This window comes from Impatiens glandulifera, chromosome 4 (assembly GCF_907164915.1).
Source record: "Impatiens glandulifera chromosome 4, dImpGla2.1, whole genome shotgun sequence".
Taxonomy (NCBI): Eukaryota; Viridiplantae; Streptophyta; class Magnoliopsida; order Ericales; family Balsaminaceae; genus Impatiens; species Impatiens glandulifera.
The window spans coordinates 41,436,142-41,462,233 of record NC_061865.1 but is presented as its reverse complement, the minus strand read 5'-3'; the positions used below and the strand labels follow the sequence as shown (position 1 = coordinate 41,462,233).

General features: G+C 31.3%; 2 protein-coding genes across 2 annotated transcripts; both read left to right on the top strand.

Annotated features, from left to right (window-relative positions):
• Nucleotides 1-421: 421 nt before the first annotated feature.
• On the top strand, nucleotides 422-2,663 carry LOC124933758 (histone-lysine N-methyltransferase, H3 lysine-9 specific SUVH1-like). Its single transcript, XM_047474195.1, has one exon. It carries the CDS (start codon nucleotides 538-540, stop codon nucleotides 2,581-2,583), a length of 2,046 nt encoding a protein of 681 aa, XP_047330151.1. The 5' UTR covers nucleotides 422-537; the 3' UTR covers nucleotides 2,584-2,663.
• On the top strand, nucleotides 2,599-12,741 carry LOC124935143 (60S ribosomal protein L23-like). The gene is made up of 5 exons (XM_047475600.1): nucleotides 2,599-2,619; nucleotides 8,070-8,115; nucleotides 11,533-11,775; nucleotides 12,432-12,473; nucleotides 12,568-12,741. Exons 1-5 carry the CDS (start codon nucleotides 2,599-2,601, stop codon nucleotides 12,648-12,650), a joined length of 435 nt encoding a protein of 144 aa, XP_047331556.1. The 3' UTR covers nucleotides 12,651-12,741.
• The last annotated feature ends 13,351 nt before the right edge of the window (nucleotides 12,742-26,092 follow it).

Below are 26,092 nucleotides of genomic sequence, written 5' to 3'. Positions count from 1 at the left end.
CCAATTCCCACTCACTAGTGCTCGAACAAATATTAAAGCTCAAAGACCATGGCCAGCACGCTACAAGCTCTACTGCTATCTCTCTCTCTCTATGTATAACCCGAGGTTTTATCTTCATCTGTTTTTCAGATGATTTCAACGTTACCTGTCTGATCTCTGTTTTTCATTATAGTTTCATGACCCTTACCTCTATCCTTTTGATACATCTTTCTCCATTTCAATCATTTCTTGGTCTACAAATCTCTCTGTTTTCGATTTTTCTAGGTTTTCACTGCTGCAATATGTTTAGAGGCTCATATGCTTAACTTTTTTTTATCAAATATTTCAACTTGCTGTGGTTAAATCAACCATTTTCTTAATATATTATTTCTTGTTGCATGCAGGGTTTTTGATGATTATTGAAGTTTTTTTTTTCATTTTATAGGTATATGTTGCAAAGAGGGTCTCTCCTGTTATAGGCAAAAAGAAGATTTGAAAAGAAGTAATTAATTCGTTCATATTGTTACTGATATCATATTCAAGTTGCTTCAAATTGAAATGGAATCCAAAGTACCTACATCTGATACTTTAGATAAGTCTATTGTTTTCAATGCCAAGCCTTTGCAATTTCTTGTACCTGTATTCCCTTCTTCCTTAAACGTCTCTCCCTCACCTCATATAGACGTTACGTCTGCTTCTGCCCCTTTTTTCCCTTTTCTTTCTCCAAAAGAGCCTCTACAAACACCAATCAACACATCAAATCATAGAGGGCCTCATAGTCATACTATTCTGTCACCAGTTCCATTAAATACATATAGACCACCAACCCCACGTACACCTAATGTAGATGGGAGTAGTGCTGGACCATCAAGAAGGAAGGCCAAATTTAAGAGTGCTGTTGGTGATGAAGATGGTTACAGTGACATGCATGCTGCTGCTGATGAAGGTATGCAGAAGTCAAATAAGAAAACAGTGAGTAATCGCAAGACGAGAAAAAACAGTAATGGGGATGCAACAGAAGGTGATATTAAGAAAGTGTGTAATGATTTCTTGGCATCAGTTGATCTTGCTAAATTTGAAGCTCTTAGAAGAGCTGAATCTAATACAGAGTCTGTTCGCTATGTCCTTATGATGTACGATTTATTGAAGAGAAAGCTTAATCAACACGAAGAATTAACTCGGGGAGAATCTGGACTAGTGCGCCCTGACCTTAAAGCTGGTTCGTTCTTGCTGTATAAAGGGATTCGGATGAATTCCACGAAGAATATTGGCGTAGTATCCGGGATTGATGTTGGTGATATTTTCTTCTTCAGGATGGAATTATGTGTAGTCGGAATGCACTCCCCATCTATGTCTGGGATTGATTACATGACTATCAAGTCAACTCCAAACGAAGAACCTATTGCAGTTAGCATTGTTGACTCAGGAGGATATGGTGACAGTGTTGACGATGGACAATATCTTATTTATAGTGGTCAAGGTGGGAATGCGAATAAAAAGAAAGACAAAATAACAACAGACCAGAAACTTGAAAGAGGTAACCTTGCTTTGGAAAAGAGCTTACACAAAGGTAATGATGTACGAGTAATTCGTGGAGTGAGGGATAATGCTAGTTCAAGTGGGAAGGTTTACCTCTATGATGGCATTTACCGAACTCAGGAGTCATGGATTGAGAAAGGAAAGGAAGGGTTTACCGTTTTTAAGTATAAATTATGTAGAGTACCAGGGCAGCCTCAAGCTTTTACACTTTGGAAATCAATTCAGCAATGGAGAGTAAATTTGTCTTCTAGGCCTAATGTAATTCTACCAGATCTCACATCAGGTGCGGAATCTCTTCCAGTTTGTCTTGTAAATGAGGTTGATAATGACAAGGGTCCTTCTTATTTTACTTACTTTCCAAGTCTAAAGTATGATAAACCAATCAACTCACAACAATCAACTCAAAGTTGCAGCTGTCGAAGTGGATGCCAATCTGGCAATGCCAGCTGCCCCTGCACTAAAAAAAACGGAGGTAGCCTTCCTTACACAACTAATGGGATTCTTTTATGTTGTAACTCATTGATATATGAGTGTGGTCCTTCTTGTACGTCTCCTCCCAATTCTCGTAACAGAATTTCTCAGGCTGGTTTAAAAGTTCGTTTGGAGGTGTTTAAGACTAAGGACAGAGGTTGGGGTTTGAGATCATGGGATCCCATTCGAGCTGGAGCATTTATCTGTGAGTATGCTGGAGAAGTTATTGATAAATCTGCAATTGGGAGTGACATGGATGATAACTACTTATTTGACACAACTCGCACATATGAACATTTGGAAGTTATAGGTGGAAATCCGAATGATTCTCCCAAGATTCCGTTTCCCCTTGTTATTAGCTCAATAGATGTTGGAAATGTTGCTCGATTTATGAACCACAGTTGTGACCCAAATGTTTATTGGCTGCCTGTTCTACGTGAATCCTATCTTCATGTTGCATTTTTTGCAATCAGACATATTCCTCCTTTGAAAGAGTTGAATTATAATTATGGAGTTACACAAACTGGAAAAGCAGATCCAAGGAAGAAGAAATGCCTTTGTGGGTCATCTAGATGTAGAGGCTACTTCTGTTAATGGATTATTACAATGATGGTAGCTGGTAATAGGCAAGTAAATAATTTCTCTTTTCTTTTCTTTTTTCTCGCAAAAATCATTTTCAATTTTCCATATGCATGTTCATAGAACTTTTCATTTAGATTAATGAAAAATTAACCCACGAGGTTACCTCAAGTGGAAAGAGTCTTTCCTTATATACAAAAGACCTCAGGTTTGATCCCAATTAAGAACGTATTAATTGAAGTAGGGGACATGGCTGTGAGGTCATACTATCTTTCTCTAGGAATTAAACCTTGGTTTAGAAAAAGACATTGATAAATTGTAGGGTATATAAGAAAATATGTTTTTTCTTTCAGTCAATACATCAAAGTCAAGTTACCATTTTCTTTTTTAACACTTTGAGGGGGTTACAGATATGGGTGTCATCATTGGATTTAGAAGCAAAATCTGGATTTTTTTTTAATATTACGGTTGCCTGATTGTTATGTTGTTTTGCGATGCGGCATAGTTGCTGAAAGAATTAACTTTCCTATAATATATGAAAGTTAATGGCTTCTTTCAACAACTATGCGTTTTTTGTGTAAAGTCCTGATTTGATTGTTTATGAGGTACTCATCCTCATGGACTGGATCATTCTTCTTAATAACATAACTATAACTCTTCAAACCATATTTTAAGTCCGATCTAGTCTTTGTAGTACTAGTTAACGAAGTATCCTATTCCTAAAGTATCATGCCAGGGCTTATAAATGAAGCTGAAAAGTGCATATTTGAACATTTTATTTTTTATTTGTTAAATTTGCGTAGTGTGTTGTACTCTACACATATAGCAATTATTCACTCTAATTGAATTGCATTCTCAATGTTATTATTGTTGTTCTCACTTATTAGTTTGTCTGGACCCATAGTAAAAATGTCATCACCCTTCATGCTTCGGTTCATAACATTAGCTATGATGTTTTTTTGTTCTAACTTGGGGTGAATATAGCCTTCATAAGATCATTTTGTAATTAAATTTAATGGTTTAAAAAAAATCTGACTTTGCAAGAGTGGCAATGATACATTTGGTATGATAAGTTTGTAGAAAATTTGTTTGAGGTGCATAATATTGTATTATTTGGTATAATTGGTTAAACTAGGTAGACATGATAATGAAATTTAAAATTCATTTCATTTCTTGAATATCTTATTTCTTGTGCATATTTGTTCACACTTTAGGTATTGCGCTGAACATTGTTAAGGATATTTTAAAGAGGGATTGTTCATATATATATATATATATTATTACTTTTTGCTACTAGGCTTTATTTCTTGGAAGAGGCTGATTGGCGTAACATCCCATTAGTTATGACCTCAATTAAATTAAGGTGGCATAACATCCCATTAGTAATGACCCTCAATTAAATTTAGGTGTTCTTAGTGGGAGTCAAATCTTAGCCCCGTATTATATATTAGACTGTTTAGATTTTTTTTTTTTATCAAATTAAGTATTGGGGATCACAATCCAGCCATTAACCGAGCCAAACTTCATTTACCAAATGAAAAATAAGTAAAAATCTTCCAACTACATTTTAAAAATGGATTCTAGATCCAAAAAGAAAGGGGTAAATTACACTTTCCAAATAGCTCAGTTGTGTAAGCGAATCATATATTGTCTTATTGTACTGCTAAATTGCATACATTGGTTTAGATACTAGAATTCTGTTAATAAATCATAAGGAACAAATTTCACAAGTATTCCATGGCCTTACTAACATAATCATTTCTTCTTTTTTCAGCTCGTCTGTGGATTAAAGTGTAGGAAGTTACTTCAGGGTGTAATTTTACCCCCTCTTGGAATTGATCCCCTTGCTTCAAAATGTACCTTTTTGGGGTTACAAGTTATATCGCTGTATGAACGATAACGTTGGAAGGTTCCTTTTCCTTTTTGAATATTTTGATCAAGATACTTTTTAGCTACCTCCATAAAATTATGTTAGTGTTGTGAAACTAGTTTTGGCATGTACAAATCATTCAATTCCGTTTTGTTTGTGACCTTCATAACTATTAAGTAATGCTACTCTGTTTTGTTGGTTTTCTAGATTTTAGTTTTGGGACTTCATAGTAATTCATATGTACTTGCTTGTGGCCTTCTTATTCTCTAATATCTACTACTTTAAGTTCATTCTTCATATTATATGGCATTATTTTGAAGATATGTCAGAATCTGTTTTGCTGTTGTTTCCATCATTGAGAGTTGACTAGCAAAGGTGACATACTCTTAGTTTTTTTTCTTTCTTATAATGGGTATAATATTTGTTGGAATTGTAAAACTTATTCTAATAATTTTTTATATGGTGTTTGATAATTTTATTTTGTATGTATACCTTTGTATCTTGTATAAATTTGTAATTAAATTACAATTTGTATATCTATTAATTTACTTTCTAATTGTACTTTTTATTATATTATTATTAAACTAAACATATTTAAATTATAATTTTATTATTAATAAAAATATATTGTGTTTGCATTGTTTTTGTTGATTGTGTTTGAACCTCTTTGATCATATAATTAAATTATGTGTTTTTTTATATAGTTTTTTATCTTTTGAAATTAAGTAATTTTTTAAAAAGAAATCTTTGTATGAAAGAGGTTTGTGTTATATAATTAAAATATTCTTTGTATTTATATTTTAAATGACTTTTACTTGAATATTTTATTATGTCAAAACACTTCTATCTTTAAATCTTAATTTAGAATTTAGATATAACATAGTAGATAAATTATAAATAAAATATGAGTCTCATTAAGTTTTTATTCTCTTAAATATATATTTATCAAATATAATATATTTGAAAATATATATTTTATTATTTTTATTTAATTTATTATTGTCTCTATTATTATTTTAAATTTTATAAATAAGTTAAATAATTAAATATATAAACATATATTTACAAATTAATAATATAAATAAATTATTAATAAAGATTAAAAATATAAAAATAAATGATTAATAAAGAGAAGAGAGAAATTATTAATGAACATGAGAAATAAAAAAAAATTGAAATGTTGAGTCATCAAATTTGAAATGTTGAGTCATCATGTCTAGTCAGTCAGCGGACCTTCCGTTGTGCATTCGCTGCAAATCTTTCCTCCCCTATATATATATATATATATATATATATATATATATATATATATATATATATATATATATATATATATATATATATATATATATATATATATATATATATATATATATATATATATATATTTTAATTTTTGTAAGAAAAATTAGAGATATAAAATTTTTAAGATCAAAATTAAAAATATTTAATTTATTATTTATTTATTTATTTTATAAATTTAAGGGCAAATTAACTGAGCGACCTCTAATTACTCCGATCGCTCACTTTTAGCCCTCAAATTATTTTTTAAAATAAATCGTCACTCCAACTTTTAAAAAGGTCACCAATGACTATTCCGTCAATTTCTTGGATAAACATAACGATTTAAGTTTAAAATATTATTTTTTTTAATATATTATCTTTAATCATTATTATATATATATATAATTATTAAATTGATTATATATATATATATATATATCTTTTATTATTAATTTTTATATTTATATAATTATTAAATCTTTTATATAATATATAGATAAAATATATATATTATTTATTTTTATAAAATATTTGAGGGTTAAAAGTAATCGAGTAACTAGGAGGTTACCTTTATTTTTAGCTTTTAAATTATTTTTAAAATATATTATATAAATTTATATATATTTATAAATATAAATTAATGATTAAAATTAATATATATAAATTATTTTTAAACTTTTTTTTTATAGATATAGATATAAATAAAAATAAATAATATATATTTTTTTATCTTTATATAAAGGAGATTTAATAATTATATATTATTATATAAAAATTAATAATATATATATATATATATATAAACATTTAATAATTATATATATAAATATAAAAAATTAATGATTAATGATAATATAAAAAAAAACTATTTTAAGTTTAAGACGTTATATTTAACCAAAATTTGATAGAAGATCCAATAGTGACATTTCTAAAAGTTGAAGGGACGATTTGTTTTAAAAAATAATTTAAGGATTAAAAGTGAGCGATCAGAGTAATTAGAGGGCCGCCCAAATAATTTATCATAAACTTAATGATTTAAATGAATTAGTTCAAATTTTAAAATTAATATATTTTCTTAAAAATTAGTTGATTTATTTTTATTCGAAAATTAATTGATCTTATGAGTGAGGTAACTGTCTAATTTTTTATAACCTTCTTATAGATAGAGATAGGTAAGTATCTACTAGGTATAGATTCATCTTAATATATATCATTAATTAGTGCCTAAGAAAAAAAAATACTATCTATTCTATTTTTTGTTTAAAAGTTTTAAAATAAAGTAAAAATTCAACAAATAAATAAATAATATACATACTAACAATTTAAACAAAGTTGTTTTAAATGGAGTTGAGTACAATAATTAAAGTGAATAATTGAAGTAAATAATTTTTTTAATTTACTAAAAAATGGTAAGAGCATTGTACATAAAATGAGAAATATGAAGTTTTACATTAAAAGCAAAAAGTAAATAATAACATGAATAGGAACAAATGAGCTTCCTTATATTAATTATAGAAATTAGGTTTATACCAAAAAAATGGATAAGATCTGGATAATTATTAGTAAAAATAAATAATTGTATTTAAAAATAAATAATAAAATTTGTAATAGAGACCATTCATTTGTATGTGCACTTTGACATTACATTACGCTGATGTCCTTTCTCATATACAAAATATCAAAAATAGAATTCTAAAAGTATATACATACACAAAATCTTTTTCTTTCTTAATTTTCGAAAAGTAATGAGATGTAATTAGGTGACAACACAACTTTAAACAAGTCAAAACTAGTCTAACTTTTGTTAAATCAAATTTTGGTTCTTTATCTCAAATGTAGGTGAGACGACTTACAAGAAAGTTGTTTTCTCCTCTCGTTTTATTAGATTCGAGAGAAAGATATACATTGGGATATAAACTATCTATAGATACTCATTTTGACACCCGAATTTATAACGATTAAAATCTCGAGTCAATGAAGTTTTATTTTATAATTTCTAACAACTCATTGAACATGATTAAGAATAAATAATTGACTTGGACAATGGGACTGTATTAACCAAATTTCGAATTAATTATAAATTCGGACGTTTTTTAAAACCACCAAAATATAAAAATATGAAGTGCCCAAGTGTATACAATTGATCACTAACATTTTATTGTTTGTCTTTATTTGGTAAGGATCGGAAAAGGGGAGAATATGCGAGAAAAATGAAAAAATGAGTTATATAAAAAACACAAATGTTGGAAAAATCGTCGGCGACAAGCATCGGACCACCGTAGACAAGGACCAGAAGTGAAGGGTCGACAAAGGACAATAAGGACGAGTTTCGGGTTGTTGAACAAAGGGCCCGACACAAGATAGTAAGGACGAGTTTCGGGTGAGTCAACTAGGTCAAGACAATTGACGTTAGGCTGGGGGCTAACGCAGACCCGACCCCGAAAATAGAGGCCCAATGATAAAAAAAAATTGTGGCCCACAAAAGTAAAAAATATATTTAATAATACAACAAAACTTAATATCTAATATTTTAAATATCAAAATGGTAAATTCTTCTTTTACTAAAAAAAAAACAATTACAAAATATCAATATTTTTAATTATCTTGAAACTATTTCAATATATACACTTTAATCCTAGAGTTATGTTAGATAATCCCAACCTAGAGTGAGAAAGATAGGTCGTGAGATTGCTCGTATTATCATTCCCTATTAACGTTGAGAGTTTGTCTTGTCGGAATTTTGAGCTTCACCGGAGAGTTCTTTTTTAGATTCTAGTGCTCGTGTGTCTTGCTTAAGGTTCATTAGAGGTTTTTGTAATGATCATATTTGCTCAAATCTCCGATGTATCTGCAATATATTATATAAGAGACAGAAGATAGAAAACGGTAAGAAAAAATTAAACCATGACCTAAACCTAAAATGCTAAATTGCTGATAATTAATAAATTTATAAAAAAGTCTATGAAGATATTATAAAATTACAAATAGTTATTATTCTCTTATTTCAAATAAAACGTATCTCTATTGTTAGTTAAAAAGGGATTACATTACTATATAAATGACTTTGATTCATCATTTTAGACAATGATTAATTTTATGAAGTAGTTACATTTTTTTATTTTTCACATTTATCTTCTTAATTTATTTCTTCTTATTGCAACCTGCTCTATCTTGTCATCCCCTTCTCATCAATTCTCCATACATCAATTACAATCGTCACATTGGTATCAGAGCTAGAAGACCCTCCGACCTCATTCAAAACTAAGTAATTTCTTTCTACTCATCAAGAAACAGTCTCGATAGATAATATCATGGGAACTAGATCAAGATCAAATCCTAAAGAATCAAAAACAGAAACAAAAGAATTATTTGTTCGTGTCAACATGCTCAACGGAAAAGTAACTAAGCAAATCAAAATGGTTAAACATACCGATGAAATAGTTAACAAATTTGATTCCAAATGGACAGAACAACAAACAAGAACCGATGAAACATATATTATTAAGACTCGATGAAATTTCTAAAGGAAATCTAGATCGAGAAGCAAGACGTCGTCACAATCCTCAAGACCAGCCATAATTCTATGATGTCAACAATTATGAGGGTAACCCAAGGGACAGAAATAATAGACCTTACCATATACACAAGTTTTACCAGAATCGACTTTTCTAAATTTGACGGCAATGATGTTGATGGTTTGATCTATGCAACTGAAGAGTTTTTTTAAGTTGACAATACTCCTCTTGATATTCGATAAGGCAAGATTATGGTATACAAATTTCGAAATCATTTAGATGCAAATTTTGTTATTACATGGGATTTCTTTAAAACAGAAATCATGAAAAAAATTTGGACAAACAATTTTTGATGATCCTATGGGTGAATTAATGAATATCAAATAAATCGGTTTAATATGTGAGCATAACGATAAATTTATTGAGATTTCATATATAGACTTCCCCGAATGCTGAATGATTACATGTTAAACTGTAACTTAGGTGGAATAAGAAAGGAAATTGCTAATTCTGTTATACTTTTACATCTAAATTCATTGAACGATGCTATGACAATGTTTAGAGTACCTCCTTTACGGAGTTTTCCATATGTACATAATAATGGACCTCCTTTATATCCTACTCCTAAGCCAATAAATTTCAATGGAATAATAATAATCGTATAAAGATTACAAAAGATTGGATCCCAAGTTTATGGCAGAAAAAAGAGCAAAAAAATGAGTGTTATTATTGTACTGAAAAATTTAATTCTTCGTATAAATATAAAAGGGAATTTTATATATTTAAAAGCTCTAAACTTATAGATGAATCATAACATGAATTAGATGATCCACAAGCTGAAGATATTGATAAATCATCGGGAATATTCTTGAATGCTATGGTCCATCATCGTATAGAAATCTGTCTTCCTAGAAAAATAGGAAAAGTAAATGTTGAAATACTAATCGATTCAGGAAGTACACATAATTTCTTAAATTCTAAATGACTTCCTCATATTAAAGACAAATTGATTAAGACATCTACTTTTTCAGTATCTATTACTGATGGAAATCAATTACCTAGTTGTCTTATGTATCAACAAAATATACACTATACATGACTTCAAATTCATGACAAATCTTAGAGTACTAATAATGCCTAAATATGATGTTATATTAGTCATTGAATGATTGGTGTCACTTTCAGACATACATTATAATTTTTTTATACCAAAACTCTCATTCTTACATAAAAATAGTAGAGTCACTCTTATATGAAATTATGAATGCTAAAATCTGTAGTATTTTAGGAACTCATATTTTTTACAAATATAAGATACCCACTACTATATTTATGAATGATCATTTCAAACCTCATTTTTATTTCTTAGCCACAAACAATGAATATGACTTACCTAAGGAAAAACTTGATTTCATGCTAGACAAATTCCAAATACTATTTCAATAGCCAAAAGAATTACCTCCACATAGATCACATGATCACTGTATCCACCTAAAAGAGGGATCAACACCAATTAGTCTTAGTCCATAGAGATACCATGCAATACAAAAATAAAAATAGAAAAATTAGTATATGAAATGTTGGAACAATAAATTATTGAACATAGTCATAGTGCTTTTGCAGCACCAATTATTTTGGTCAAGAAAAAATATCACACTTGGCGTTTATGCGTTGATTATTGTAAATTAAATCATATGACAATTAAGAATAAATTTCCTATTCCAATTATAGAGGATTTTTTAGATGAATTACATGATAGTCGAATATATTCTAAGCGTGATCTTACAATATGATTCCACCAAATTAGAATGAATCCTAATGACACTCACAAAGGGAAATTTGATGAAATGGCCCTCATAAGTAGTCTAATTCCAAAAAAGGCCCACGGTTGATAAAGTTGGCAAAAAGGGCCTTTTTGCCCTATAAAAAGTCTGTAATACCCTTCGCGCGCCTGTTTTACTGCTCAACTACGATAAATGTATTTCTCGCATTTGGTATTTCTCGCATTTGGTGCTCAATTACGAGAAATGCATTTCTCGCATTTAGTGCTCAATTACGAGAAATGTATTTCTCGCATTTGGTATTTCTCGCATTTGGTAATATTCTCCGGCCACAAACCCTAAATTTAGGGTTCTCATATAAATAATCTAAAACCCTAATTTCATATTGTCCTTGTATTCTGAAGCTTCCAAAATGTCGAAGCGAGGTTAGTGTTTTCATCTTCTATACAATTCTCTGTTAACTACATGTTTGATACTTGATAGTAATTCAATGTTAAAAAACAACGTGTTTCAGGTCTTCCTATGGCAGCTACGGTCAACTGTGCCGATAATACCGGCGCGAAGAATCTCTACATCATATTAGTGAAGGGGATCAAGGGTCGTTTTAATCGATTGTCGTCTGCTTGTGTGGGAGATATGGTTATGGCGACGATGAAGAAAGGGAAACCTGATTTGAGAAAGAAGGTCATGCCTGTTGTCATTGGTAGACAACGCAAGCCCTGGCGCCGAAAGGATGGAGTGTTCATGTATTTTGAAGGTGATTTAGTAGATTCTGATTTTGTTTTGTGTTATAACTTGTTACTTGTTTAACCAATTCTTTGTTATTCTTTACTAGAACAGTTAGACTGAAGAACCCACTTTTTTCACGATCTGATTGATACAATCCCTTATTTGATTACAACTAGGGCAAATCAAACAATTTGAAAAGCATGCACATTTCTACAAGTAAACAACTTAACCAAACAAAGCTCATCATAATCAGATATCTGTTTTAACAATCAAAGTGTCATTTAGTTAGTGTACAATTTGACTTTTTGATTGATTGTCATGTCTCACTTCATCATCACAATGCTTTTAACCCCCTTCTTCACTGCAATTCACTTTTGTATGACAAACTCTCAATGCTGAGGATTTAGAAATAGTTTTTCTTTAGTATTGGTTTTCAAGGGTATTCGGGTATTGTATATACCCACTAAGATATTAAAGAAAGAGTATTAGGGATAATGAATAGAGTTTATGGTATGATGAATGATGTATTTAGAAACACTATACTCACTTATTTGCGTTCAAAGTCTTACCTACTTCTTGGTCTTCTCTATTTTGAACAATCACAACACAATTTTTTTTATATATGAAATTTGTTGATTGTAATATGTAAATATATTGGTTGATAAATATGTTGTTACTATGCAGATAATGCTGGTGTGATAATGAATCCTAAGGGAGAAATGAAAGGTAAAAAATGTCTCAAAATGTGTTAAATTACTATATCATCTTTAGGCCTCATTCATTCACTCACCATTATTTGTTTGATGGTAAAAAAAACCAGGTTCTGCCATTACTGGTCCAATTGGGAAGGAATGTGCTGATTTATGGCCCAGAATTGCAAGTGCTGCCAATGCTATTGTCTGATAAAGTTGGGGGACTCTTTTGCTTTTAAAAAACTTTTCAATTTTGTTTTTTGATTCACAATTGAGATTAGAATCATATACCCTTTCAATTCTTGTGATACGCATAACATATTTATGAATGTTGATGTATGTGAGTATTTTCAATTTTGGGTCATACCAAATATGCTATTCAAATATGTAAAACATCTAGTCAAGAAAATGTGAAATAAATAAAGTAGATGGTTAAAAGGTTTATATCTAATACCAACATATATATAATGTCAACAATTCTTACAGGACAAAACAAAAGTCGCAAGGAGTTTTTGTGTTCTTATCAAGGCCCATAGTTAGTCTCTTAATTTCTCCATAGTTAGCCTCTTATTGACATGATTCCATTAAGAGTATAGTTGTTGAAGCATGAGTCTGTCAGATTGACATGAAATAAAGAAAAATCTGTATATTTTATAAAGGATATTTTAGCTATCACTTTAAGAGATTGTGCATATTTTATGATGAAAAATGCTTATAAATTTGTACTCGTAAAATGAAACCAGACAACGATTTGTCAATTATCATCTGATTTCGGTTTTCATATTCATAAAAGTATTTCAAAACAGGTATTTTTCAGCCTGCGGTCTTAATAACATAATGGGTTTAGCAAAAAAATAATAAACATTTGGATAGAAACTGACCGTAAAACTCCACAAATAAACTATAATTTTCACTCAACAATCTGACTGTAAAAACTCCATAAATAAACTGTAATTGGCATAGTGTTTGCTTAAAAATGATGCAAAAGAGAGACATAAAGATAGTAATAGTTTACAAACTTAAACAGATTCTGGTTCAACCCAACAAACATATTTCACTAATCTTCGTCACTATCATTCTCGAAAACTGAAGCTATTGGAATCTTTGCCTTCTTCTTTGTCGAGCTACTGTTTGAAATCTGGCCAACATAAGAAACTGCCTAATTTGGAAACAACAATGACAAGAGTCCCAACAGAAGTAACAAGGAAAAACAATTGCCTCCCTTTTTGGCTTAGCTTGTTTTGCAGATTCTTGGACTTTGGCAGTAGAAGCAAGCAACCATGTAATAAAACTGTACGAAATTCTCAAGACCTTCCAAACTTGATGATATCAAATCCCCTCAAAAGATACACATATAAAAGAAATATATGCTGCCTTCTGCTAATAAATGTTGGTTTTGTAAAAAAAGAAGAAGCAAGCATCAAGCTCCAATTATTCGGGTATGCACACATACAAACTGCAAAAAGCATACCTCTCGTTTCTTAGCAATCTCCTCTGTCTCCTCTAACTCCACGTCAAGTTTCTTCCTTTGGATATTTTCTTCAGCAGTATAAAAATCATCCTCTTCCTATTTTCCAACTCCCAATTTTGCATCCCGCATACCAGACCTTATTGACTCAATTATTCCTTAATATAAACCGAAAAAATAATTTACTACCCAATTATTTGATAGAGAAAACATAACAGATGCACAAACAATGAAGTTCCTGAAGAAATATTCAATTCTCGTGTCTATATTGAGAGCCAGTTCACCATAAAACCTTACTATAACATATTATAATCAATCTACTTCAATAGGAGAATTGATGTTTATTTACCTTGTTCATCCTTCCCAAGACCTTTTCCTTTCCAACCCATCTTTTGGAGAAACCTAAATCCAATATTAGAAGATGACAATTGTGTATTCAATGAAGCTTGTTCTACATTATCAAGATCAACATTTTTAGTAGGCATGTGATTAATTGGCAGATAAAACACAAGAGTATGAATATCTGAAGTATATGTAAGACAATCAAATTTACTTTTGTAGAAATCCAACAACCAGCAACCTAAGAAACATCTCGATACTTACATCCACCTTTTCCGGTAGTGTATCTCCCGGATTCGTTCCTTGTCTGCTGTTATAGCATCTTTGGTGATTCATTTTATCCTGTATACATAAGACGAAAACCCTTAGAACTAAAGAAGAAACGAAAAAAACTCAATTAATCACAGAGAGGAAAGATCCAACTTTAGGGATTCGAATTTCTAATCTCATATAATACCAACCATTTCCTTCAAACCCAGTTGACCTATCGAGCCAAGTCTGCATATTTGATGAAAGACCCAATCTCAAAGATTAATAATTTGAAAGAACAAGATCTAGCTAAAGAATACATACAAGGCTTTAGAAGTGTGGTGTCGAGGTCGGAGCGAACATTGCGTTCGACGGTGACAGGGGCAAGTGGAGCCTCCGATGATAAGGCGTTCATGTCTTGAGTCGTTGTCATGTATGTGTGTTAATCTGATATCCAGAGATGAATGCATCGCGATCGCGTCCTCCATTGGAGATTGTTCTTTCGTAGTTTATTGTAGATCGATTCGAAACCCTAGCCGTTTTCATATATTTTACCAATGTCTGAATCTCAATATATATATATCAAATGCGAGAAATACCAAAGGCGAGAAATACCAAATGCGAGAAATACCAAATGCGAGAAATACCAAATGCGAGAAATACATTTCTCGTAATTGAGCACCAAATGCGAGAAATACCAAATGCGAGAAATACATTTCTCGTAATTGAGCGGTAAAACAGGCGCGCGAGGGGTATTACAGACTTTTTACAGGGCAAAAAGGCATTTTTTGCCAACTTTATCAACCGTGGGCCTTTTTTGGAATTAGACCTCTTATGAGGGCCATTTCATCAAATTTCCCCTCACAAAATAAATTTTAAGACACATGAAGGACTATATGAATTTCTAAGTTTAATGAACACTATATTCAAATCTTATCTTCAAAAATTTATATTAGTGTTCTTTGTTGATATACTAATATACAATATAGCATTGCATGATATTTAAGTCACTTAAGAATAGTTTTTGATACCTTAAAACATCATAATCTATTTTTAAAAATATCTAAATGTATATTTGCATGTAAAAAGTTAGACTATTTAGGATATATTATTTCTTCCTAAAGAGTTGAGGTTGATCATGATAAGATAAATACTATGCAATGTTGGTCTATAACATTAACGCTCAAACTTTTAAGAGTCTCTTTAGGCTTAACAGGGTAGTATAGAAGATTTATTTGTAATTATGGTCTTATACCTAAACCATTAGTAAATTTATTAAAGAAATATAGTTTTAAATGGACCAATTTATCATAAATAGTTTTTACAAATCTTAAAATTGCCACGTGTTCACCTCCAGTTCTAGGACTTTCAAATTTTAAAAAGACATTCATAGTAGAAACTGACGCAAGTAAGATATAGGCATAGTTGCAGTTCTCATACAAAATAATAGACCAATTGCTTACTTTATCAAAGCTTTAACTCCTTATAGAAAACTATTATCTATGTACAAACGAAAAAGAGCTACTAGCTTTTTAATATTTACAGTTAAAAAATGGAAATGTTATATACAATTCAAGCATTTTATCATAAAAACAGATCATGAGTCCCTTAAATACCTTTTAGAACAAAGAATTCATATAGTTAGTCAAGAAAAATGGCTATACAAATTATTAAGTTTTGACTACAAGAAAAGAAAGGAAAACACAGGGGCAGATGCTCTCTCAAGGAGAGAAGAGCAATTGTAGGCTTTCTCTCTATATTAATATTCTATTATTGACAAAATTATAGAAACATGGACAACCAAAATAAATATGCAAGAGATAATTTTAGACTTTAAAAACGATACAAATTCTCATCCAAATTTTTCCTACCTAGGCAAACAACTTAGAAGACATGACAAATTAGTGGTGGATTACAATAAAAAAAAATCAAGACATTAATTAATTGAGTCTGTGCATTGTTCCTTTGTGTGAGGACATTCTAGAGTGTTTGCAACTTCCAAAATAATGCAATTGACATTCAATGTGGCCTGCTTATTTCTTTCTCTCGATCTAGTTCTCTTTTGAAGGCTGGTCCGATTATGTGACCGGTTATATGTTTTCTCTTGGACCGACCAATTGAATTAGATATGATGCTCAGTTTGCTTTAGGCTTTAATTATTTATTTTGTTTTAATTATTTGAGTCTTAAACATTTTATTAAAATCCGAAAAAATATAAAATTATTTATAATATTTTTGGTACAGGAGTTGAAATTTTAGGGACTGTTCGATATAATTTTTATCACTTTGATCCCATTTTTATAACTTGTATTCTTCTTATCCAAAAACAAAAATAAAAATATCTATATGACCTGCAATAAAATTTCATAGTGTGATGTCCTAATCATATTTTTTTAGAATTATTTGAGTTTTTTTTTCGTTGTCACCCTCATCATACATGTATTTTTCTCCTACCAATGTCAATGTTTATTTTCAAGCTTACAAATACGATTTAGATGCATGACCATAGGAACATATCATAAGTTCCAATAGATTTAGGTTATGGCATATGTAGCATAACTTAACACATATGCAGTTATGGTGGACGTTATTTAATTCAAAAATGTGTTGAATAATGTCGTGTTTTAATAATGAAAAAGAGTTTTAGAGTAAAGACCGCTCATTTGAGCATAAAGCTGATAGTTCTGAAAAATAGCCTTCTTGAACAACTTGAGATTCACAAATATTGATGGTATGAATGACGACGACATTGAGGCTTTCAAAGTCCCTATCTCATGAACTAGGGGAATTTTTCCAAAAAATGCATCAAAATCTTCTCGGGTGGCAACCTTTAACCTATTGGTGAAAGACGGTAGTATACTATTGTGGTATTTGGACTCTTGATCTACTTCAGATTGAGAGATAAAATTCTTTTGAAATCCTCTAACTCTGAATGCTGAGGTAGTTTGTTCGTCTAAACTGTCCATTCTTTTATCCTTAGTATGATGTAATTCTCTTGTTAAATCCTTAAGCTCTAAACGCTAAAGGTAACCCTTTAGTCTAAACTGTCCATTCTTCCAACATGGTAGAATGAATGTCTCAAAATCTATTAAAAATTCTTTAGCTCTAAACGTTAAGGTAACCTCTTTTGTTCGAATTGTCCATTCCTCCATCATGATATATAGGATGGAAGTTTCAATATCTCTTGTAAAATTCTTTAGTTTTTGATAGGATCGACTTTATCAATAGAGACGGGGGTCTGGCTAATGATGAAGGCTTATGAAAAACGGTTTGATAGAAATCCTGTTAGGGATTAATATCTCTTTCTATTCTATGCAAACTTGTGTAAACACTTGAAACAGATTCAAGGCGGAATTGTTTACTTGGGTTTGAAGCACAAGATGAAATATGAAAAGATGACAGAAAAGAAGAACAAAGTAGTTTGTTTATGGATGTTCGGAGAAACTCTCCTACGTCACCCCTTCTTCCAACCACCGGAAGGATTCACTATATGATGAGAATCAAATACAGTTTACACACACACTTAGCTCACTTTTGAACAGAACATTTTCTGTTCAATTATAAAAAGATAAAGAATATCACTCAGCTAATGGTGTTTTGATTCTAGCTCTCTCTCTCGATTTACACACAGTACAATCAGAAAGAAGATTCACAGAATAAGTTCAGTAAGCAAAGTGATTGAGTAGTCTCTCTCTGCAAAATCAGAATGCTTGTTCGTTTGTATTTGCTTGTTCGTTCGGCAGATTGTCCGTTGTCCTAAGGATTGATTAAATACTAAACATGAGCTAACGATCGAATCTTCAAGAATGATACGTGGCGCTCTTCCATTGGAAAGCCTCCATTGTACACAACAGGTACTTAGCACAAGGATCGTGGCCGTACCGAATTGGTAGTGCGCCGAATATTCCATCAGAGATGTACCTGCAAAACGGGTAATGTGAGGAAAATTCTCTTACGTGGCATTCCTTGATTGGATGCATATAGCTGTTGTACTAATCTTCACAGGAAAGTGGAGCAGAAGTAGGGTACAGCTATAGCACGTGGGTAGGAGAAATGCTAGATTCAAGCGTACTGCTTGAATTAGAGCATTAGACGTATTTCAGTTAGACGGATCAGTCTAATGAAATAAGTCAGCTCCTTCTGATGGAAAAACGTCTATTAGACCGCCTAGTCTAATATAATTAGACTCGCGTCTAATTTCAATAACCATTAGACGTGTACGTCTAACTCCACTGAGTTAGACTACACGTCTAATTTCGGTTCTACCTCAGACTTGTCTGAAGGAGTTAGACCCGCGTCTAACTTTTAATTAATTAGACAACCCGTCTAATTATAATATAACCATTAGACCGGTACGTCTAACTCCACTGAGTTAGACTACCACGTCTAATTCCGGTTCTACCTCAGACTTATCTGAAGGAGTTAGACCCACGTCTAACTTTCAATTAATTAGACAACCCGTCTAATTATAACATAACCATTAGACCGGTACGTCTAACTCCACTGAGTTAGACTACCACGTCTAATTCCGGTTCTACCTCAGATTTGTCTGAAGGAGTTAGACCCACGTATAACTTTTAATTAATTAGACAACCCGTCTAATTATAACATAACCATTAGACTGGTACGTCTAACTCCACTGAGTTAGACTACCACGTCTAATTCCGGTTCTACCTCAGACTAATCTGAAGGAGTTAGACCCACGTCTAACTTTCAATTAATTAGACAACCCGTCTAATTCCGCGTATTCATAAGACTACCCGTCTAATTCTTTACACGTCTATTAGACTTACACGTCTAACTCCGATGAGTTAGACTGTACATCTAATTCTATTAGACTCACGTCTAATTCTGTGTATTCATTAGACTACCCGTCTAATTCTTTACACGTCTATTAGACTTACACGTCTAACTCCGATGAGTTAGACTGTACGTCTAATTCTATTAGACTCACGTCTAATTCCGTGTATTCATTAGACTACCTGTCTAATTCTTTACACGTCTATTAGACTTACACGTCTAACTCCGATGAGTTAGACTGTGCGTCTAATTCCATTAGACCTGCGTATAATTTTATGCGAATGGAGATCAAAATCGGTCTAATGACCCTCATTAGATCCACGTCTAATAACATATTGTCTCAATACACCTATATTAAAACTTATAAATTATTTCATCATCAAAATATCAGGGGATAAATTATTTCAACACTTAGTCAAAATAATTTGACCCAACAGTTTTAAACGCTAAAGTAATCTCTTTCGTTTGAGCTGTTCTATTCCCCCAATTGGATGAAAGTCTTGAAGTTTTTTAGAAATCCTCTAGCCCGGAATGCCAAGATACCCCCTTCGGCCATTGAAGTATTCGATCTTTGATTCGAACTACATGAGAACCTAATTACCTACTCACATGGATATGAAACGAGAAATCTTTAAGACTGAATCTTAAACAAAAGACCGTTTTAGATGCAAAGCGAGTTTGAATACCTCCTTAAGCATTCGTGCAAAAAATTATATATTTAGTTCCTTCTTGTATCTTGTGGATTGTTAAAATCTTTTAGACTTTAGAAGGTTTTATTGGAATTCAAACCTTAGTCTCAAAGCTGATCAAATTAGGTAAATTGTCTGACTTCTAAAAAATAACGATGAATAGAGAGATTGATTTGAAACTCTAAGCAATTGAGTAAAAAGAAATCAATGAGCAAAGTATTCATGATAAAGTTAAGACAGTGAGAACATGACTAGGCAATATCATTAGGTATGTTAATCTGTCAGATACCAATGATACTTCAACAAGAAAATAACAAAAAAGACAATGGTCACTTCTGTGAGGTTGAAGTTTTGAAATCACAACTAGGCAATCTCGCTATGTGTGCCGATTCGACCAGATACACTCTAGTTGTAAAAAATATCATAATGGTTAAAGTTTTGAAATCATTGTTGGACAATTTCACTAGACGTATCGATTCAACTAAACACCCCGAGTATAATCTCTCTCAAGATAAGATTTTTGAAGATTTCTCTCTAAAAAATGTACGAGAGTAGATGAAATTCAGAAAATGTCAAGCCTAAAAGATGAACAGCACGAAAGATTGGAATCTTCAACAAGAGTCAAACTTTAATTATCAATAACCATTTTTAAAAACAATCACGGACATACGATTATGAATTTAATCTGAGTAATTTATTTTGTATTGAGAAAAAAAGTAAGTAAATCAGACCTCCTCTTAAATGGTTTAGCAATTTTCAAGAGTCTTATAACACTGAAGATGTTTCGGTGTAGAGCCAATCATGCGACGATGAGATCAAATTATTCACTAACTTTTAAGGCAAGAAAGCAAAATGCATTGTTCTTCACCAAGAAAATTTTCAAGCTTGCATTCATTTAGCCTAGAGCTAATCATGCATTTTGCCTAATGGATTTCCAAAACACTGGTGAGTTTTGAATTTCTAAACATTCATTCATTGTTACGAGTCATGGCTAAAAATGCATTAAAACCCCATGGACATAGAGCCAAATATGCATTCATGCATCAAAGGATCGAAACTCCCAATTTTTTATTGGGATATTTTTCTGACTCATACCAAATATCTTGATACCAAATTTGGAGAGTTTTCAAACCCTGTTGTGAGGATATCTCTAGTCAGCGCTTGTAATTTGATACCACATATTTCTCCCCAATGAGTGTCTCTTGACGAGCCAATGTAACTTGTGAGATTCGAGCAAAATGCTTTTGTAACCAGATCTATCTCAAACCTAGACGTAAACTTAAATTGTTGATGTTTAAGAGAGAGCTCGTAAAAGAAAAATGCCCAAACTCGGAACCATATTGTCAACAAAGGCGACATCTCGTCTCAATTAGAGGTTGAGTGAGAGAATTTAATGTCTCAAATGAAAAAAATCAAGTCAAGCAAGACGGTGTTAGTTGAGATACGAAAAACAATATTATTGTTCATGTAGACTCTTGTCTAATTTGTTAAAACAAGAACAAAGTGTTTGATTCTATGAGATACCTCATTTATCAATAAAATAGGCCAAAGAAAAAGAAAAGAAAATACTCATAGATGTTGGGGTATTGAAATTACCATTTGTTGTTCATCTAGACTCTTGTCTAATTTTCCAAAGTAAGAACAATGATGTATCAATTCTATCAAATAAAGGTCGTAGAGTCCAAAGCACGCTGACCTCTGAATCTAAGAAGTGATACTAAACCTCATGGTGCATGGTTGAAAGATTACGCATAATCTAAACCTTCAAACAATGTTCGAGCAAACAAATCCATCGAAGACAACTCGGAGAAAAACGTCTCGGCGATAGACAAGTCCCTAAATTGATGGCATTGATCTCGAAGAACGCTAGTTGCACACAGTCTCTTCTAAATACATTTTAAAGAAAGATGTACGAAACTGATTTCTGAAGAAGTTTTAAAGTGACAAAACGTCGGAAAAGAGCTGAAAATACGCTAACACCTAGAAAGTTAAACGAATTTATCTTTTGACCCAAATGCAAATAAAAATAGACAAAATTTACTTCAATCAAACGAGATTGGTTCAATGCGAATTTTCTTTTAAACATCAATCGAACGCGATTGCTTTAATTTAACACTCCTCTTAAACTCCAATCGAACGCGATTGGTTTAATGAAAAACATTCATTTTTAAACTTCAATTGAATGCAATTGGTTTAATAATGAAACAAACCTTCAGCTTTAATCGAGCGTGATTGGTTTATTTATTCGTATAACATCAATCGAACTTGATTAGTTCAATGCGATTTTTCCCTTAAACTTCAATCGAACGCGATAGATTTAATTCAAAACTCCTCTTAAACTCTAATCGAACGCGATTGGTTTAATGAGAAAACATTCATTTTAAAACTTCAGTTGAACGCAATTGGTTTAAGAATGTGTACGCGTTTAATTATGCTCAACCTATGCTTTTTCTTTTCTCTATACGCATTAATCTTTTTCATCTATCTCTTCAAATGTCCCATTTTTGTAAGGACTGTTTGTACCATCTAAAAATGGTTGGTCTCGTGCGCAATTCAACATCACATTACATCATCGAAAGTCGAATGTTAAAATTTAATCATATTTTTAAAATTTAACAAAAGTTAACAAAGATGTTTTTACATTGTCCTATTCAAATAAGACAAGCATTGAGCTCGTGTACATCACATCTTTGTAACTAGATGGTGGTTGATGTGGCTCTGCGTTTTTGGATGCTTCAGCAGATTAAAAAAAAGGTCCTTGTTTGTTAATTAACTACTTTGACTGGGGGCTTGATCCGGGGACCTTGTTTCCCTTACGCTTCCGTCTGTCCGTTAGCTGCTAGGACTTATTTGATTTGGATGGGTTTTGACCTGATTGATGATGTCTATTAATATGAGAAATGATAGAGAACGAGAAATATATGACAGAATTTATAGGGAAATGATGTGGCATTTTGTAAATAGATTAAAAATTTGACAATTCTTTCTCCTATTAAGTTTTCAATCCACTTACAAGATGACACATTATTTTCTTATAAATTTCTGTCATATATTTCCCACTCTCTATCATTTCCCATTTAATATATATATATATATATATATATATATATATATATATATTATATATATATATATATATATATATATATATATTTTATATCTGCAAGAAAGATAAACATAATTTATTTTAGAATTCATTTAATTTAAATAATTACAGTTCCTTTAATTATATTTTAGGCTTTAATTTTTGATAATTTAAGCATCTTTATTTTAATTTTAAATTGTTCAAATTTTAAATTATTTTGAAATTTTAAATTATTTTGGAACCGTTGTATTCGTTGGTTTCAAACAAATTATTTATTTAAATTTTGTGCAATAAGTCCTTATAAAAATATTTTTCTAAAATTAATTGTCTCCAAATTATTTTTAAAAGTGTACAAACCAGGTATACAGTATTTATGAAATTAGACAATTTAATAACTACTCACTAAACTGGACCTATACAAGGTTCACATTTTTGTGTTACTTTTTTTACCATTTTTTTTTTGAAAATGGTAGATGCAATAATATCTAGACAAAAATTAATTAAGCCATCCCAAAAATATGAAATAATTTTTTTTTCTTTAATTTCTACTCTTCTTAATATTTACTGAATCACCTAACAATAGTAAGGTATAGGCTTCATTGATCTGGGTTTTTATTTTGAAATAAACTTTTTGTTTTTCTTCTAAATCATAAATGATCAAATAAATGTACTTTGATAGTTTTAAGAAAGAAATGATTAATCGAGAAGAAGGCCTAAGAGTCTTGACAATTTTATATTTACTATTTTATACAACCACAATATGTTTCTCTTAACAATAGCTACAATTGCATACAAAAAAAGTTAACTGTGACTAAATATCAAACTTAATATTCCACCTACAGTATGCTATAGTTACAGAGATGAATAAATATACAATGATGATTGAAAAATGTATTTATTACCTGGGTAAGAGACTAGGAAGGGTGGTTCCACTAACAAGATCACTGCCTGAGATATCAGTTGATAAATCACGATTTTAATTCCCGATGCCAATGATGAATGAGGAGTAATTGATTGCTAGAATAAGGTTCTGATGTGGAGTCGACATCAGATTCCTGTGGTGTCATGGCCCATATACTTTCTAGAATCTGGACCACCTCTGTAATAGTCGGACGATCATTGGTCTCATCTTGACAACATGCTAGGGCTAAGACCACAAAATCCTCCACACATTCAGATGGATATGACCCCATTTTATCATCTATTATCGAAGAAATTGTACCGACTCGATGTGCATGGTTCACCTAATGCAGTTCAAACATGCATCATATTTTTATTTTTGGTATTGCCATAAAAGTGCAACATTCAATATGAGGAGATTAGGTTTAAATGGTAAGCTAAGGCCTTGTTGTGATCTTGAGGTTATTTTAAAAAATGGGTTTTCTGAAAGAAAAAGAAAAAAATCTTCCTAGTTGTTTATTGTTTATTCTATTATTGGTTTTCAAATTGAGAGAATGAACTAATAATACCTCACGAACTATGTTTTTTGCCATGTGAGATTGGATGCATTCCTGTCAGAAGCTCCAAAAATACAACACCAAGGCTGTAAACATCACTTTTGAATGTCAGCTTGTGGGTGAGGAAGTATTCGGGATCTAGATAACCCTGCAATGAGACAATAGTAGTTATACTAAAGATTAGAAAGCAATCATTTTTTTTAATATAGAATTCTTGAATTTTCTAGAATATTAAGATTTTAAGAATAAAAAGTTATAATATTATTTAAATATTAATTTATAATTTATATTTTATATGAGAATTGTGATATATAAAAGACATTTAATACAATAAAAAGAAATGACAAAAAAAAATGTGTTAAGAGTATAAGTTAAGTAACCTGTTTAGTGCAAGTAAGTTGCATCAATATCAATGACGAGAGAGATATAATTCTTTCTTCAAGTTGGGTAGTAGATATTAAGAATGTCCAACTTGCAACATAATTTATCGAAATTCAACTTTGTAATGTAAAGGAGGAAAATGGACCATTTATTAACGTTTTAAAAAATGAAATGACGATCAATTTTAATGTGTTTTGTTTTTTCATCATGAATCATATTATTTGCAATATTGATTGTGGTTTGATTATCACAGATAATTTGAATGGGTTCATTATGAGGTAATCATGACTCTTCAAGGATGCGGCATATCAAAATTCTTTCACAGATTCCGAGTGCAAGAGAACGATACTCACTTCAACTTTATTCCGAGCGACAAAAAAATGTTATAAGGACATATATTTTTGTATTTGACTAAATTACTAGGAACTTAGTTTATCAATGAAATCGTTACATCCTTTCATTGTGACACTTGACAAATTGTGAAACATATTTGCTTATCCAAGCATTGCATACAAATCTCTAACCTATTCTCACAAATTCGTAGTGACGTGTGGGTACCCACCCGTACCAGCTCTTTAAATGATAGTTGGTGGTTTGTGATCTTTAATGTCGCCTACACTCGACTTGCTTTTCTATTTTTGAAGAAAAATTTGCAAGTTTGTCAAATCTTTGAAGACTTTTCGTTTTAATCCAAAATCAATAATAAGTCTTCAAAAACAATAACAGGCATGCATTAATATCTTCCAAACTCGACGACTTCCTAACATCAAGGGACATAATTTATCTAAACTCATGTGTTCTCACTCCCAACAAAATGGAGTCGCTGAAAGAGAAAAATATTTCTCCTCGGGGTATATTGGACTCCAATGCATGCACCCAAATTATATTAGGGTACTTATGCTTCATCATTAGTCATATGTCATCTTGCATCCTCCAATTTCAATGCCGAATTGAAACCTTCTTAAAAATCAGCGACGGTAAGCGGCACCTCCCAATGAAAGTTGAGAATGTTTCGCAGAAAGACCCACATGTCTCTGGCAAGGTCGCAACGTAGAAGAATGTGATCGATAGTTTCCTCGTTCTTCTTACATAGACAACACCTACTGGCCAAATGCATCCTTTTTTTTAAAGTTTGACGGTAGTTAAAACTCCCCCATGAATTGCTTCCCACGCAAAAAATGAAAT

What these genes read in the sequence shown, in the direction of transcription:
- LOC124933758 (XM_047474195.1), top strand. Translation starts at nt 538, where the DNA reads ATGGAATCCAAAGTACCTACATCTGATACTTTAGATAAGTCTATTGTT.
- LOC124935143 (XM_047475600.1), top strand. Translation starts at nt 2,599, where the DNA reads ATGGTAGCTGGTAATAGGCAA. An exon ending in AGTGTTCATGTATTTTGAAG is followed by an intron (nt 11,776 to 12,431) that starts GTGATTTAGTAG and finishes GTTACTATGCAG; the next exon opens with ATAATGCTGGTGTGATAATG. An exon ending in TCCTAAGGGAGAAATGAAAG is followed by an intron (nt 12,474 to 12,567) that starts GTAAAAAATGTC and finishes AAAAAAAACCAG; the next exon opens with GTTCTGCCATTACTGGTCCA.